At 37.2% G+C, this 17,216-nt stretch overlaps 1 protein-coding gene across 1 annotated transcript in view; it reads right to left on the bottom strand.

The window, feature by feature from the left end:
• Positions 1 to 2,542: 2,542 nt before the first annotated feature.
• MACO1 (macoilin 1) overlaps positions 2,543 to 17,216 on the bottom strand; it is a 49,721-nt gene continuing 35,047 nt past the window's right edge. The window contains exons 7-11 of the mRNA XM_030538803.1: positions 13,633 to 13,791; positions 12,174 to 12,356; positions 8,874 to 8,994; positions 6,540 to 6,714; positions 2,543 to 3,721 (exon numbers count right to left, since the gene is read on the bottom strand). Of these exons, the coding sequence (XP_030394663.1) occupies positions 3,519 to 3,721; positions 6,540 to 6,714; positions 8,874 to 8,994; positions 12,174 to 12,356; positions 13,633 to 13,791 (841 nt within the window). The 3' untranslated portion in view covers positions 2,543 to 3,518. The remainder of the gene's footprint in view (positions 3,722 to 6,539; positions 6,715 to 8,873; positions 8,995 to 12,173; positions 12,357 to 13,632; positions 13,792 to 17,216) is intronic.

Here is a 17,216-nt window from a genome sequence, read left to right as displayed (position 1 = left end):
TCTTGTACCTAGATATTGATCTGGGCATTCTAAGGGGCCAATCACATTAAGTGTTAGAGACTAAGCAACTTTCCGACCAGCTTTGACCATCAGAAGAAACCTCAGTTTAACATTAAATATTTTCATGAAGCACCGACATTAAGTTGGATAGACGTTTGCTTGCAGCCACACACTGAGGTTCCACACTGCCAGGTTCACAAATTAAGTCCCATTTTCAGCTGCCCATAAACGGTGGTTCTCTTTTATTCCTCATATTTCTCAGGGTAAGCTGTTTAATGCAGTAAACTGGAATTCACTATGCCTAATTCCAAAAGAGAGTTTTAAAAAGGGAGCTATAATTTATCCTAATAAAATTAGTGCAATGGCATCAAGGAATCAAGGAGGATAATTTCTTTCAATATACAGTATAAAATTATGTATTTTGTTCAGATTTAATTTAAAAATTCAATCAATGAGGTGCTCATCCAATCCTGAAGTACTTAATTAAATGTTACAAATAAGGTTGATAGTGATTCTTTCTTTACCTGTACTTGGAAACCAAATCATGTGAAGTTTTGTTTGGAAGTGGTTAGTGGTTTTGGAGAAATATTACATTTTACTTCAGCAGATCTCTTTAGACTTATTTACCAAATGCAATTTCCAGCTGACTTGTCAGAATCTAAGCCCCTTCTCTAGTCTTGGTTTCTTAAATCCATTGCACATTAGCACGTTGGTCTTACAATTTATGATCAACCATTAAGATATTCTCCACTTCAAGCAATTAAATATTTACAGCTCAAAGTTTGGTCAGTGTAAGTTTTGACTGTTTAAATGATCTCATTCCACTCACACTGCTTATCCTGGTTAAATGACATAGCTGGCAGACTTCTGCAAACAATTTCACCTTTCTTAAGTAATTGGAACAATGCAAATTATCCTTCCCAATCATCCAGAGGGAGACAGTGGAGAATCCAACATCCAATGCAGTGCAATGTGATTTTTATCACCACAACTTTACCTAGAGTTTATTTATAAACTTCTTTTCTTTAGACACTTTGGCAGAAAAAGCCCTAAAGGAATGACACATCCCCTATCATATGAAAAGGAAAGTGGATCAGAATTTCCCCCCAAGAATAAGGGGGGTGTATTGGCATTGCAGAATGTGAAGGAGCAAGGCACGTCTCTATGAGGAGACCTAACTGCTGAGAATCAAAATGGGACCAAGAGCATGAGCCCAATGTTTGAGGGGCCTAAGAAGTATTTCCAAACTAGGACCACCTACAACAGCAGCCAAAAGGAGAAGATGTACTTGACTGACAGCTGGCTTTCCTAATAAACTAACAAAGGCAGATGAAGACGTCTCAGTATACAAGAAGCTAGTCTATGGGTGAAAGCAACTGAAGATCCAATAGCAAAGGAATCCCCTCAAGCAGATACAGCCAAACGCTAGGGTTGGTTGTCTTTCAAATCTTGTCCTAGACAAGGACAATGATTATACTTCAAATTTTTCTCCATGTGTTTGATGTCAGGGAAGGAAAAGGCTTGGATCTGCCACTCAACCTCACAGAACATGTTGTTAAGATTCTAGAGATAATGGTATAAAGACCTCAACACAGAAATGACATGCTGGGTTTATATAGAATATCAGGATATAAGAAACATATGCTCTTCTTTCTGCTTCATAAGAGTGAAGTCATACTGCCCAGACGAATTCTTACCTGGAGTAGCAGAGAAATAATGTGCAAAAAGATTAGTTACCAATTTTAGATAACTCTTTAAACAAAATGCACTCCTCAGATCTGGCTAATCAGGTCAGTTAAAAAGGCAAAGTTGCTGTTTTTTTTATCTGCAAGAAAATGTTTATTCTTTGTAAACCCCACAGAAAAAAAATAATGCAGCCAAGACCAAGTATTTAACGAAAGTAGTGCCAAAAAGGCAGCAAAATGGGGGAATCTCAACACAAAAAGTCAGTGACAATATTTCATGTTTTGCACAAAGATGAAAAACCTATGACATTTCTGAGTAACACTTTCATGGTGACAATTACACAAGATGATTCAAAATGCAAATGACAGCAACATGCACACCTGGCTAAAGCTAGAAGTTTTATCCCAAAACAATATCTGTGATTAAAATGATGAATCTTTAATACTTCTATTTGATTGATTTTCTTGTCCTACTTCATGTATGAAATGAGGCAAACATGCTAATTAACATGAAACCTTTCCTTTTTCTTTTTAATTTTTTTTTAAAAGAAGAACTTTGTCCTTCCAGAGTCCACTGCAGGTTTGCAAAATCATGTTGTTTGGTTTGTAATTTTGCTAGTTTCCAATACAATTCTGCTTCCTCCCCCCACCCTCCCCAATCTTAAACACTTCAGAAGTTGCCAGTGCAAACACTTTCTACCAATGTATAATATACATTTTTACTTAAATCTTTGTGCAATTTACGAGTTGCTTTTAAAAACTCTTAAAACTCCTTGGCACAACAGCTGAGAAATATTCAACTCCATTTAAATTGTCAAATACAAGATGTTGTAAATATAAATCACAGCTGAATAAAATTAAAAAACCCAGAACTGCAAATTTATTAGCCTGCTTTGCAATCTCTTGTATACAATACATTGCACAATTCTGCCTTCACAATAACGCTTCCTATATTAATATTGTGCCTTCTCTGATGCATTATAATCAAGGCAAGTTACAGAACACTGCTGATTTTGTATCAAATAAACAGAAGATGTAACCGTGGTTTGTAATGAACATCCAAATTACCATGAACAATTTGCAGTAGACTCTGTAATGAGCTTGATATATAAGCTAGATGACAGTGAAGGGGGAAAAAATAGCTTAACTATCAAGTTTCCTCTTGAAATGTCTTCTCCCAAGGCACTGTGAACAAGACTGTTAGCAATTCTCAGTGACTAAAACCACCAATGGGAATATTTATATTTCACACAACCACCACCATCACATCATCTATTCTTGCTACTTATTCTTTCCCTTAAATGATGCCTCTTAAATTTGTTTGGTCCTTTGAGGGGTAATTAAATTTTCTGTAACATTACATACCTTTATTTAATACAGCTATAAATCAAAGCTTTGTTAGATTATTTAAACCCTTTCACTCTAAAAAGTGAAGAATTTTCATCATTATCCCTTATGATTCTGATTTGCAATATTAGCTTGATTATTTAAAAATAAAAAAAGAAAGGGTTCAGAATCAAGCAAATCCCTGTGTTTTTCAAGAGGAAACCATGCAGGAGTACATAAAAAGGCAAAATCGTCTACTTGAAAACCAAGAGTTGTTTTTAATGCATTGGCCAAGAAAAATAAATTGCAAAGTTCCGTGAGGTTTTCTAAAAATTTACAAGAAAAACCGATGGGCAGTTCTAGTCAAATATTGATGTTCTTTTTTTCCCCCCTTTCTGTTTTAAATGACAAATACAGTCGCACACAATACAATTTCATCTTGACTGCAAGAGATACTCCTGTGCGATGCCTTCGGTCTGACAAAATTGTTGGGCAAAAAGTTGGCATTCATTTTTTCAAGGGTTGATAAACGGAGGCATTGGGATCAAGTCCAGAAGGGCTGGTCTCCACAAATTTGGAAGAGTAATGTGGGGAAACAGGACTCAGAGTGCTGGTGGCTGCATTGTATGTTATGCTGGGCATCACAGCCATAACTTCTGCTATCCTCTGTTTTAGGTCCTTGATTTCTTGGTCTTTTTGAATGATTTGCCCTGAAACAGCAAAGAGGGTCACTTAGAACAAGCAGCATATTTTCATCTAGCACTGGTAGTCCCCCGTCCCCCCCCGACTACAGTTTGAGAAAAGCTGAGACAGAGGCCTGGTCTACACTACGACTTTAGGTCGAATTTAGCAACGTTACCTCGATTTAAGCTTGGACCCGTCCACATGATGAAGCCCTTTTTTTCCAACTTAAAAGGATATTTAAATCTATTTCTTTACTCCACCTCCGACGAGGGGATTAGCGCTGAAATTGGCCTTGCCGGGTCAAATTTGGGATAGTGCGGACACAATTTGACGGTATTGGCCTCCGGGAGCTATCCCAGAGTGCTCCATTGTGACCACTCTGGACAGTGCTCAACTCCGATGCACTGGCCAGGTAGACAGGAAAAGGTCCACAAACTTTTGAATTTCATTTCCTGTTTGGCCAGCGTGTTTGCGAGCTCATCAGCATGATGTGCACATTGCCAGGGCACGTTGCCCGGCCCGTACTTTGCGAGAAGTCCATGACCATGTCCCTCTCGTCACCGCGCTGCCGTAGCCTCCTCGCCTGATTTTGCGTGAAACAATTGTCTGCTGTTGCTCTGACGGAGGGAGGGGCGACTGACGACGTGGCTTACAGGGAATTAAAATCAACAAAAGGAGTGGCTTTACATCAAGGAGAAACACAAACAACTGTCACACAGAATGGCCCCCTCAAGGATAGAACTTAAAACTTTGGGTTTAGCAGGCTGCTGATTTCACAAAACAAATCAGGTCAGTTTCTTGTTTTGATCTATCTATCTTTTACATCTTAGGCTGGCAGCAGACAGTGCAGTATGACTGCAAGCCATCGTCATCTCCTGAGTGCTCAAGAGAAGATGGGAATGACCTGGCTGAGTCACTCTCATGTCTGCCCAGGTGCCCCTGACTGATCTCACTGAGGTCGGCTAAAAGAGCATCCAGGAATAGGAGGATGATGGTTACCAATCGTAATGCACCGTCTACCGCCAAAAGGCAATGAACTGCTGCTGTGTAGCAATGCAGTCCCATGTCTGCTAGCACCCAGGAGACATACGGTGACCTGAGCGGGCTCCATGCTTGCCGTGGTATGGCATCTGTTCAGGTAACCCAGGAAAAAAGGCGCGAAACGATTGTCTGCTGTTGCTTTCACGGATGGAGGAAGGGAGGGGCGGCCTGATGACATGTACCCAGAACCACTCGCGACACTGTTTTTGCCCCATCAGGCATTGGGATCTCAACCCAGAATCCCAATAAGCAGTGGAGACTGTGGGATAGCTACTCAGCTACCCACAGTGTAACATTCCAGAAGTCGACACTAGCCTCGGTACTGTGGACACAGTCTGCCAACTTAAAGCACTTAAAGCATTTTGTGGGGGGTGGGGGGACACAATCAACTGTATAAAAATGATTTCTATAAATTCGACCTAATTTCGTAGTGTTGACACACAGAGAAACTGACCAAGCAAAACAATTCTAACACCATCTTGGCAATCCACACAAATACTGGTTTACTACAATTGAAATAAAAGTTAATGTAGATTTGTACTCCTCCATAACTACTGTCAGAGTTTAAACTATTAGAATTCAGTAGCAGAAATAATCTTTCAGCCCAACGCTGTTATTATCTTGATGTCCACATGTCCTCAGTTTGCACTTCACTAGCATCCAGACAGAACAAGAGTATCTACCTATTAAGACTCTACTTTACTTTTTATTTAAAAAACTTTCCTGTTTCCACTTTCCATTTTTATAAGTCCCTTTGAGGAATGTGAAGGTATTGTTTTTCCTATTTTAAGTGTAGAATATGTTTATGCATCCTTGCAAGACCATTCTGACTATCTATAAGCCCAGGCAAAAAAAATAACTCCACAATGACAGAAACCTAACAAATATCTACCTTACTAGTAACAAAAAAAAGAAAAAAAAAGAAAAAATTTTTGCTGCAGGCAAGTAAACTTCTGCAAGGATGCTCTGATGAATATTAAATGGAAAAGCCTATTCATTTTTCTTCCTTGTTTGCACAGTAGAGACAAGTAGATATTAGCACAGGTCTAGGAATGGGTTGGTTAGTTAATGTTTTGCTCCCTCTACTGGCTGCAGTGGCAGACTACAACAGTGCACACATTCTAAAAAGTCTGTGTTCTTTCCCACTCCTCCAAGATATCATGATGGCCTTTTCTTTTTTAAATAACTATCTAGAGAATATTTGCCACACAGTTATTAAAATATTATGGTAATTAGGATGTGAGAACTGGGTATTAAAGTATTTGACAAAATTCCTTTTACACTTTCTGTTTTTTTAAGACAGAAGGTAGACAAGCTCTCTTTCACTGGAGCAACTTCCGTTCATGAGAAGAAGCTTTCGAGCCACACTGAGCTCTTCTTCAGGTTTGGGTAATGACTTCTTTCAAAAAGCTCTGTGGGGCTCGAAAGTTTGTCTCCCTCACCAATGACACAGGACTCTTTGCTGTTTTTCACCAATGGAAGTTGCTCCAATAAAAGATATTAGCTCACCCACCTTGTCTTTCTAGTATCCTAGGACTGACATGACTACAACTACGCTGCACATAACTTTTTTTAAAGCTTGCTGTTGCTCTAGTTAGAGAGAGATTTCTACAGTATGATATCTGAATGCATACGTTCCTAACTAACAATCATCACTAACAGAGGATTTTATTATCTTTGATTCAACAGTAAGGGGAAATTAAGTGAATCCTCTAGGATATGTAATCCATCCCGTAATCCCTACAGTATATTTTCTACTGTTTCAGTTAATAGTAGTAGGTGAATAAAACTACTGTATTTCACCTTGGGCAATCTCAAGCTGCCGTTTTGCATCTCCTAATGCAGAGAACAGATCCAACTTAATTCTTGTCTCTGCACTCAGGCTGTTCTCTAAGTGCTGTGTTTTATCTTGCATGGCTGAAAGTGCTGACATTAACACCTCAGTATCCTTCTCATTTTCTTTGTATTTCCGCAGCTCCTGCAGACATAATTAAGACAAAAATATTATTCATGTTGACTTTAAGCATGAGAGGCACAGACAGGTCTTTCTTTTTTCCCCTCAGCACACCACTGGGCCTAGTATGCTGTCAAACGGTAGTTAATGATTGCATGTGATATTATAGTACCCTTAATTACACATGGCTTTGTACAAGTGAATAATAACACTGTACAAACATAATGGAAGGATGAGAGAAAAACCCATTTACTTGCCGCACCCAACCCCTCAGCTCTATGTTAGCGCAACCCTTGCTCTCTCTGGAGCTCATCACCACCCTTGGAGTGCCAGCGGGGGAAGTATGAGTTGCTCACTGTGGAACATGAACAACTGATGTTTGGGATGGGGAAACAGAACCCCCAACACTGAATTTTACATAAAGAACTTTAGATTGTTATCTTAACTGATGGAGCAGGTCTTTTGTTGTCCATTTATACTACAACTGTATATGGTTTAAAGCAGTGGTTCTGTACACAGAGATCTTCCAGGGGGTACATCAACTCATCTAGATATTTGCCCAGTTTTACAATTGACAAGCAAAGCAAGTACAAACTAAAATTTTATACAGACAATAACTTGTTTATACTGCTCTGTATACTATACACTGAAATGTAAGTACAATATTTATATTCCAATTGATTTGTTTCATAATTATATGGTAAAAATGAGAAGGTAAGCAATTTTCCCCTAATAGTGTGCTGTTACACTTTTATATTTTTATATCTGATTTTGTAAGCAAGTTGTTTTTAAGTGAGGTGAAATCTGGGGGTATAAGACAAATCAGACTCCTGAAAGGGGTACAGTCGTCTGAAAAGGTTGAAAACCACTGGTTTAAAGTGACAATGAGTAAATGTGAAACACTGAGCTATTATAGTTGCTCAGGAAGAACCAAGATGTAACCACATTTCTAAATTCAGCTGGGGAGTGTTCTGGGCTAACTATTCCACAAATCCATAACTCAATAAAAAGAAAAAAATAAATTACTTTGCACAAAGACAGTCACCCAATAAGGCTGGAAATACAAATATTAATATTTCACAATTTAAAAAAAATATTAAAAACTAGTATTTTTAAACAGAGAAATGAGTAAAATAAAATATAGTGGAGAAAGGCTCTGCAGAAAAGGTATTAATGAGACAACAAAACTTACATAGAAGTACCAGTTTGAAAAATGCAAAAAAAACCCCCACAGTCATGATTGGTAATGACAACCTATTTTCAAAACAAACATTCTTGGAAAACAGACTATACTTGTTTTCAGAATACCTATTTTGGCAATCCCATGGAAAGCTGGGACATATGCGCTATTTGTACAAACTCTCAGATCATGAAGATTTAAAAATGTGTCAGAAAACAGTACACAGTAAAAAAATATCCACGTATCAAAGTTAAGGATCTGACATACAAATTCTCAGTTCACTATCTGACTGTCCTTAGAAGCATGTTTTAAAGAAAAAGAAAAATCACACTCATTTGAACTTTACCTACTCTTGTTACAAGCAAGACAAATGAGCATAACAAAAATGAAAGAAAAAGATTATTTTAGTTTTACTTTGGCTGTACTGTGTCTAATCAGTGAAGTTTCACTGCTTCCCCTCTATACTCCATTTTTGTTTGCGTGGGGCTTTCAAGCAGTGACAGGGGAGACGAAAACATTTTAAAAATGGGAAACCATTGACTGCAAAACAGAAATACCAGATAGGTTCAGGAACAGATTTAGCCTCAGACTCTGCTTTCAAAATTTTTTAAAATTGAGTTGCTTTCAATCTGTTCCTTTTAACTTTTCCACTTTTACCAAAAGTTATTTTATGTTAGTAAGACCCTTATTCCTCATCAGGGAAGAGGACTCTTACAAGGGTTTCTGGGCTGGCAATGTGTTCCTACATAGGGGCATGCAGGGTTAGAATTCTGAGTTAACTTATCTGGATCAGCTAGTTTAGGGGGAAAAAAACCTACAACAAAATAACAAGGTGGTGAGGATGTAAGAAACTATCAATCTTCCTCACCCCAAACCCTAATGTCAGACGTGCACGAAAAAATTGTGCAAGATGCTGAAAGTCCCTAGGAAGGTCCATCAACTTAACTGAGGGTTGACGCACTCAACACATTGCAGGTCTGAGCCCTGAGTGCCTTCTCATTACCTGAACTTTCATTTCTAGTTCTCGTATCTGGTCTTCTTTCAGCTTTATGTCAATTGTTAGCTTCTTGCATTCTGTCTCCAGCTCTCTGATACGATTCCGTAAAGTTTCAGTGCATTCTCCTCTGTGAAGGAAGTGTTATCAGAAAAGGGAGTGAAACAAAAATGACTCTTCTGTTATTGTCCCTGAAAGATTCAGATCAGTCAAGTTACTATGAATATTGCTGAATAAAATGAGAAAAGAGAATAATGGGATTTTTTAAATGAAAGAATTTCCCTCATGAAGTTAAGACAAAAGGATGGAAAAAACATTAGGAAGTCTGGGACATATGAGAGCCATGTAGAAAAGAAACAGAAGGAATTAGTATTTCAGATATTTGAGGGCTTAATGGATTAAAGACATCCTATGTTTATGCATTTTGAAGAATCCCCAAATGCTTTCCAACTATTTATCTATAGCATCACCAGAATGCAGCTGCCTCTGGGATGAAGAATGGTAATCAGCCAGAGCATGGCACCTTGGGTACAACAATGGAGTTCTGAGGTAGAGAAGAAATTTTGTCCAAGGTTGCTGGGTCAAACTTTGATTCATATAAAAAGCAATTTAGTGTCTTTAATATCCATACAGAACAGGTAGGGCCTTTGTTTTTTAGGGATGCACATAACACAAATAGTACAATGACTCTGCATGAACCTGATCAATGTAAAGCATATACATTATCAGGATTCACCATCTTGTGAATTTACTATACGTGGGTGCTAAGACTCAACACCCAGAACTACACGAGAAAACATTTCCTACTTCCTCCCACTGCTTTTATGCAAAAAAAATTAAATAAACTAAGATTCTATACCATGATTGGTTTTGTGTGGGAGGAGAATCAAATATCTAAGTCAGCTCCCTGCAAATTCCCCCTTTATGTAGAAAAGAAGAAAGGCGTTTCAGTGGCAACAGCTATAACTCAACTATATTCTACAATATATCATTAACAGGGCTCATTTTCAAGCCTTAGATATTTTGATTAATTCTCTAGAATCATGAAAAATGTAGACTTTAAAGGTTGTTTCCTAGTATGGGTGAAGAAAAATTACATAGAGGATGCTAATATAACTGCTTTGTCTTAAAATTTTATTTCACCCATTAAAACGTTAGCTTTGTGTTAGGGATGAAAGTCTTAAGTTATCAGGAGAAGGATTTTAACGATACCCATTTTCATATGCTTATACAGCACACAAAGTAATTTATTTCTAGACACTTGAATTCACTAAGACATGTCTACTGAATAGTTACCAGAATGATACAAAACACAGTTGCTGAAATTTATGATTCTGTTTTATGGTACAAACGAATAATTTTGTGCTAGTAGCTCATGTCAGTACCAGAAATTTAAATTAAAGGCAAAACTCATCTTGTGAAGATCCCCAGATTTGCCTTTTGCCTCTAAAAAGTCGCTTGTATCAATGATCTTTCAGGTATACCCAGTTGCCCTGAAACATTTCACTAACTTCGGGATTCTTCTTGCAGGTAGCCTGGAAGGAGTAGACCAGGTGGCCGCTCTCAGAGATGCTATCAATACCATTTCATGGCAGCAAATGGTTATATGATACTGACAGCATCTCCCTTGACAACATAATCCAGTGCTGAACATGTAAATCCTTTAGTGGGCCCTACAGGATCAGGCCCTTAGAGACTAAGTGCATTATCTCAGTGACTCTCACTCAATTGCCACCAACTCGGAGAGCAGAAGTCCCAAGTGATCAAAGATTTATTTTTAGCTCATCTCAAAGAATCTGCCAATAAACTACCAGTTCTTTTCTCCCACTCACCCATCCCTCCATGACAGATCACTACACAACACATTTTCTATATTTTAAATGAAGATGGAGTAGCCCATGCAATTACAGTCAATTGCTTTGGGAATCACCCTATTCACACCAAACTTTTCTTGGACATTTAACAAGCTAGAGGCCAGCTTCTATTTAGCAAGATAGTTCTTCAAAAAACTAACAGGAGCACAAGTAGAGCACCACTGAACTTCTGACCAATGGTGCTTTCTTGAATGTGTGCCACAATTCCCTTTGCTCTGTTTTTTTACCTTCAGAAAAAAAGCAAACTATTTCCCAATTAAACACTCTATTAACATATGCCAAAGGACAATATGTAAATTACTTTTTAAATACAAACCAAAGCTCATGTAAGAGTTATATTAAAATATACTAAGATCAAAAAAAGTGAAAACACAGTGGAGTTTACTTAAAATATTTTAATTATTTTCAGAATCAACTTACAAAAACAAATATTCTTCCTCTCAAACTATATATAAATCCTAAAAATATATTCCCTTCAAACAAAGAAAATATAGCGATAAGATAGCAAGTTTGTTATGTTTTGCAACTTAAAAGGGCACCATCAGCAAGAAATCTGGTCCATTTAAAAATAGCTAAAAAAATCAGTTTTTACATCCGTCATTCCACATGCCAAGTCCCCTGGCCATCTTCTGTGATATCACATTTTCCTATTTTTAATTATGTATTTCTCTCCCCTTGTGCTGTGTGAAAGGGCCCACAACTGACAGGGCAAACTGTATATTCAGAGGAAACTGTAAAAATGCTCAGACACGAGTGCTGTTCAATACACCACATAAATAAAAAGAATAAATCAGGGAAAATATTTTGCTCTTTAATCTTGCAATTGTAGGAATCTTTGGCCCCAATCTTGCAAGTCGCTCTACATGGGTGGACACCTGTGTCTACACAGAGGCTCACTGATTTCATGCTCCAGGGATCTGCTGTGCAAACCAGTAGCAGGATTGGGGCCTTAGACATTATTTTTAACTTTAGTCACTGCTGAAAAAAAGCACACAAAATGAGATCTTTAAGTTGATGGTGTCCCTTTAATATCTGTCTGACTGTCTGTCAAAGGACAACACCTTGCTTTTGCAAATGGAATAGATAATGATCGAAAGCCTTTTCAGTTTCTACAATCCCAAAGGAAAGGCTATTAAAGCAAAAAGGTAGGGCAGGTCTACACTACGAGGCTAAGTCAACCTAAGTTATGCAACTCCAGCTACGCGAATAATGTAGCTGCATTCAACATACCTTACGTCGAATTATTGCAGTGTCTACACTGTGCTGGGTTTCTCCCGTTGACTTACCTTATGCTTCTCGTTCCGGTGGTGTACCGGAGTCAATGGGAGAGCGATCTGTAGTCGATTGAGTGGGTCTTCACTAGATGGATTAATCACCGCAGCGTGGATCCACAGGAAGTGGAGACAAGCCCAGAGAATAAAATAAAGGTAAGTACCTGGTAGCAGCAGCAAATGCAACAGCACGTGCAGCAGTTGCTTCTTCCAACTTCTTTCTTTTCTTTTCCTCCATCAACTGTTTTTCTACAAAGGCTCGTGCCTCTTGCTCTGCTTTCAGTTTTTTCTCCAACTGGCTGATGGTTTGCTTGTCTTTTTGTTTCATTTGTACGGTATTATGTAATCTGAGGAGTAACAGGTATATGCTTTTTTAATAACTTCTAACCCTTTTTTCTTTTAAAGTGTGAAAAGATTCTTCCAAAGTTTAGGCCACAAATTTGTCTTTCTGGACCTACTGGACAGTGCTCTCCAGACTTCAAATCGTCTTTTAAAAACAATATAGCTCTTTACCAAAATGTAATGAAACAACACCTGAAGATTCACAAGGCAACACCACAGTGCTGAGAATGGTCTCCATGGTCTCTGCAGCAGCATACATTGGGCCCTATCTCAGGGGTGCTCTGTGTCTGTTGGCAGATCCTGAGCATCCTAAACTCCTATTGGCAGGAGTGCTGGAATAATTTTTATAGTGGGATGCTGAAAGCGTAAACCATGTATTTGGTTGTTATTACTATTTCAATAAAAGGGTTGCTGCCGCCAAACTCGTCAATGACAAAATTTCCATTGACTTGAATAGATACATGATTGGACCAATACCACCAGTACAAAAATCAAGGAAGAAAAAGGTCTGTTTGATTTCATCACCACTGGGACAGGGGGTGGGGGATTCTTATTTGATAAATAACTATCATCTGCATGGAAAAATGTTCAGACTTCTAAGACTACTACAAAAGAGGAAGTAAAATGAGTTGTATGACCTTTAAGGCAATCTCCTAAGACATTTTTGTACATATATTTTCAATGGTGAAGGCAAAATTAAGCTCTTTAATTCTTTAGAAAACTCAAGTAACCTATATTGCTTGCAAAGAGCTTGAAATACCCTTTAAAGCGAGGGCAAGAAATGTTCATATGATGGCCAATTTTGAACAGCATAAAAACTTGACTTCTTGGTTGACCGTGTTTTTTAAATAAAAACACCAACCCTCCCCCACAACCTTACTTTATGTTGAAAGACTATTCTAACATGAGGGGGCACAACAAGGAAGCCAAGTTACCAATGTCACTGAGGAAAAAGTTTTGATAGAGAGTTTACAGAGTTTTAGAAATGTGTCACCTTTAACTAGAATTGAAAATGATTAGGCTACATTTGGAAAGCCACATTTCCATTTACTAATAAAATTGGGCGATGATTATTTAATCAGATGCCTTGAAGATAAAAAGGGACAAATCTCGCTTGCCTTATTCTGAATCATATATGAACCATGGGACCACCAGTGAGAAAGTAAGGTAAATAGGATTTGCCCCAGTATCCAGGTTAGTATGCTGCCAGTCTTTAATAAAACAAAACTTGCTGCATTTGCTCAGTTCACAGTCTATACACAGTTCTGTAGCAAAACATACTTGTTCTGAAGCAGCTCATTTTCTTGTCGGAGCTGTCCAATTTCAGATCGAATTCCCCGCTCCGTGCTAGTCAGAGAACTGATCTGACTACGTAGCTCCTGTTCAGTTTGCCTGCTTGCCTGCAGGTCAGCCTTTAACTTTTTAATATCTTGTTCCAACCTAAGATAAGGAGAAGCATTTAAAAAAAAAAAGAATTTCAACTGTAACTCCCCAACCTTCCCAAGGCCCAAGTTTTTTTACACATTAAGAAAAAGAAAAACGAAACACAGTAAACATACCTCCTGATATTCCAGTGTGTAACCCTTGTCCCGCCATACCCTCTCTTCCCTATCCTTTGTCATCCCTTGCTATTTTATGTGTAATTTAGGTTGCAAGCAAGAATCTGTCATTTTTATTTTCCTATAAAGCACCATTGCACACCTATGATACCGAACAAAAATATAAGTATCCTTATTAAGTATAGTCCACATACTACATGACAGGGGTACTGTATGACATTTTTATATTGACAGATACAGAGGACCATGCTCAGGAATTACATCTTCAAAATTCACTGTAATAAATACCTATTTTTTTTCCAAAATAAAATCTCCTTTTCCCTTCCCAAACAGTATAAACATTCATAACTTTTTCAATTTTATATTTATTCTGCAAAAAAAAGTAGCATGTATATTCTAGTTTTCTCAAACAAAGTATTGTGACGCTGTAACACAAATCTTATGGAATTATGATTTCTCACAGCAGAACTGAAACATACAAGTTTGAAAAGTGTCACCACTGAGATGTACAAATAAACCATTGTTTAACCTTTTTGCCAAGGTAAGAGTTTGCTTTGAAGTTACCAGTGGCTCAAACTATAGCATATTAGTACTTTTCATCTAAAAGTTAATTTCTTCTTAAAACATGTAATCTGTAGAACCAAAATACAAGATGTATTTAATAAAGGCTTTATACAAAGAATAGGTTCACATCCCAACTGTTCCATTAGAAAGAGTGCCTGGAATATCTACTTGAAATCTGGTAAAGGATAAAAATACTAATCTGCATTCCAGATAAAAAAGTAATTCAGCTTTACATTTTTCTGTGCATGTAATCACTGAAAATACACACAAAGAGAGATATACAAGGATTGTGAAATCGGAAATTTACTTTTAATCTTTCCTGACCAGAGACCTTCTGCTGTACATTTATGTTTATAAATAATATTTGATAAGGAATTGCCCGAACTGTAATTAAAGCATTTGAAACAAACTAAAAATTGTCTAATAATCACACACATTAGGTTAATATGAATGAAGCATCAGATTATGGATTTATATTTATTCAGATTTTTAAAAAATCCTTTGTGCTTAAGACAATAACATATTGCATAGATAAATAAAAGATCATCTCTTACAAGTGTAAGCATTATATACCAGTTAAGATGGAGCCAAATATGATTTTTAGTTACACACATGTAATTCCCATGTGCTCAGTGACACATGACTAGTTACTAGTTAAAAAAAAACTTTAAACAAGGACGAACAGTGTATTATAGGTAGTTTCAATAAAAGTTGTGTGCAGAATTAATGGACGTTCAAGTATTTAGAGATAGAAAAATCAATAAGTGGTAAATGAAAACTGAAGCAAACAGACCCCACTATATAGACTAAAGGTAATAATAGCCATTTGTTTTCATGTTTTCATTTGAACCATTTGGGGCATAAGTGTTCAAAAAAGCCAGACCTAAGTGCCAATGCAAAATTTACTGGTGGGAGGCATAAGACAAGATTGATTCAAGGTGTTAAAAGGCTAATGGAGAATCTTGAAATATATTCATGGAAAGTTATAAAAAATGTTAAAGGCTGAAACTGAGCCCAAGCGGTCTGCTGGTAAATTAATAGCAAATCGCATGCTACAAGAAAGCATGGGCTCTACCATACACATGTATTAATTTCAGAGATAATCATTCAAAGAGACTCAACCCCCCACTTTTTTTAGATGTACTGAGCTATACTCCTGGCTGCATTTGGTATTGTACTAAGATGAACTTACTTGTTGACTAAATCAAGCCAATCATAGTTTAACAGCAAAAAACAACCCCCCTCCGACCCAGATAAACACATGCGCACCCTCCCCCCTCCCAATCTGTCCTGCCTGCTTACTACCAACCTATCACAAACCCACAAAGTATTTCAGCATCCTGTACTGGTTTAACAAACAAACAAAACCCCAAACACAGATTGGCCAATTAATGGCTTATTCAGTGCAGGATTGTTATTTAAAGCACATTTAAAGTCAGACTGGACAAAACACTACAAAATGGTTTTGTTATATGTGCATTTTCATTAGGTCTAATAATATTAGCTAGTAGACTTGAACTGCGGCATTGGTATTTCACCCTCTTCCGGTGCTGTCCTATGATCAGCTCTTTGGTGAGCTGTGGACTTAACTATCAGAGATGAACAATGTGACGAGCAGGAGACAACAGAAATTCACAGCCTATAGCATATCAACACTTAACTGGTTTTGACAGATGTTTTATTTTAACCTGAACAGTGGCTGATGGAGTAAGGTATGGGAAGAGATTGTGTACATAATGAATCAAATTCACAGGCTTTACATTGATAAGTACCCAAAGTAATTCCATTAGAGCTCTCCAAAGCAAGCAATAATCATGAAAACAATACTTGGTCAGGGACTGCTTTAATCTGCACACAAATATTTTCAGAAATATTTTTTTCATAAATGAAACTCCTCTGCCTAACTTGTTACAACAAGATGGACTGTACTGTCTTCCTCTTTTAGGAGTTTGTAATAAGTAGACAATTCTTTTTGTAAATATCCGAAAGTGAAAATAAAGCACACAAATCCTGAATAAGGACCCCAAATAGCCATTCCAAATATGATAACTTTAGAGACATTAAGCCATTCCTATTAGTTTCCTCAATGCATATGCACTGAGAATGCCTTGACTGAGTTGTATTATGTTCTACTGTGTTTACTACAGTTGCTTAGAATGTGAAAACATCCAAAAATAAAACATGCTGCACTGATTACTTAATAAAACCGCATTACAAAGTCCCTTCTGTCACTCTCCCATAATTTGTTAAAGTAGAAAATGCAAACAAGTTAGTTTTAACCAATGAAGAGAGTAAATTAGAAGTGAAAGACATTTCAAGACTTCCATCCTATTTTCTCAGCTGATCTTTTGATGCCTATACTAAACTAGATTATCTAAATATATTCAGAATTTTTAACTGAAGATGTGAAATGAATAATGCAGACAAATTAATGACTGGGTAAATTTGGTAAATCCCATTTGGAAAACACTTTAATGATTGGATAATAATTTGAGCAGAAAAAAAATTCTGTAAAAATTCTGATCAGCTACCTTCCTCTTTTACTGCTTTGAAGTTATTAAGAGGAACTAGTATGCAATACACAGCCTCTAAAAGCAGTAATTATGAACCCTGAAAGAATCTCACTGTCTTTACCTTGTATACATGTGTATGCAAATTTGTTCATTATACCAGAACATTAAGAGTTCACCTTAACAACAACTGTATAAAAATCAGGAAATTCATAGCAAATACTGAAATCCC

The sequence above is a fragment of the Gopherus evgoodei genome, chromosome 20 (genome assembly GCF_007399415.2).
Source record: "Gopherus evgoodei ecotype Sinaloan lineage chromosome 20, rGopEvg1_v1.p, whole genome shotgun sequence".
Taxonomy (NCBI): domain Eukaryota; kingdom Metazoa; phylum Chordata; order Testudines; family Testudinidae; genus Gopherus; species Gopherus evgoodei.
Note: the sequence above shows the minus strand (reverse complement) of the source record. Positions and strands in the feature narration are given on the sequence as shown.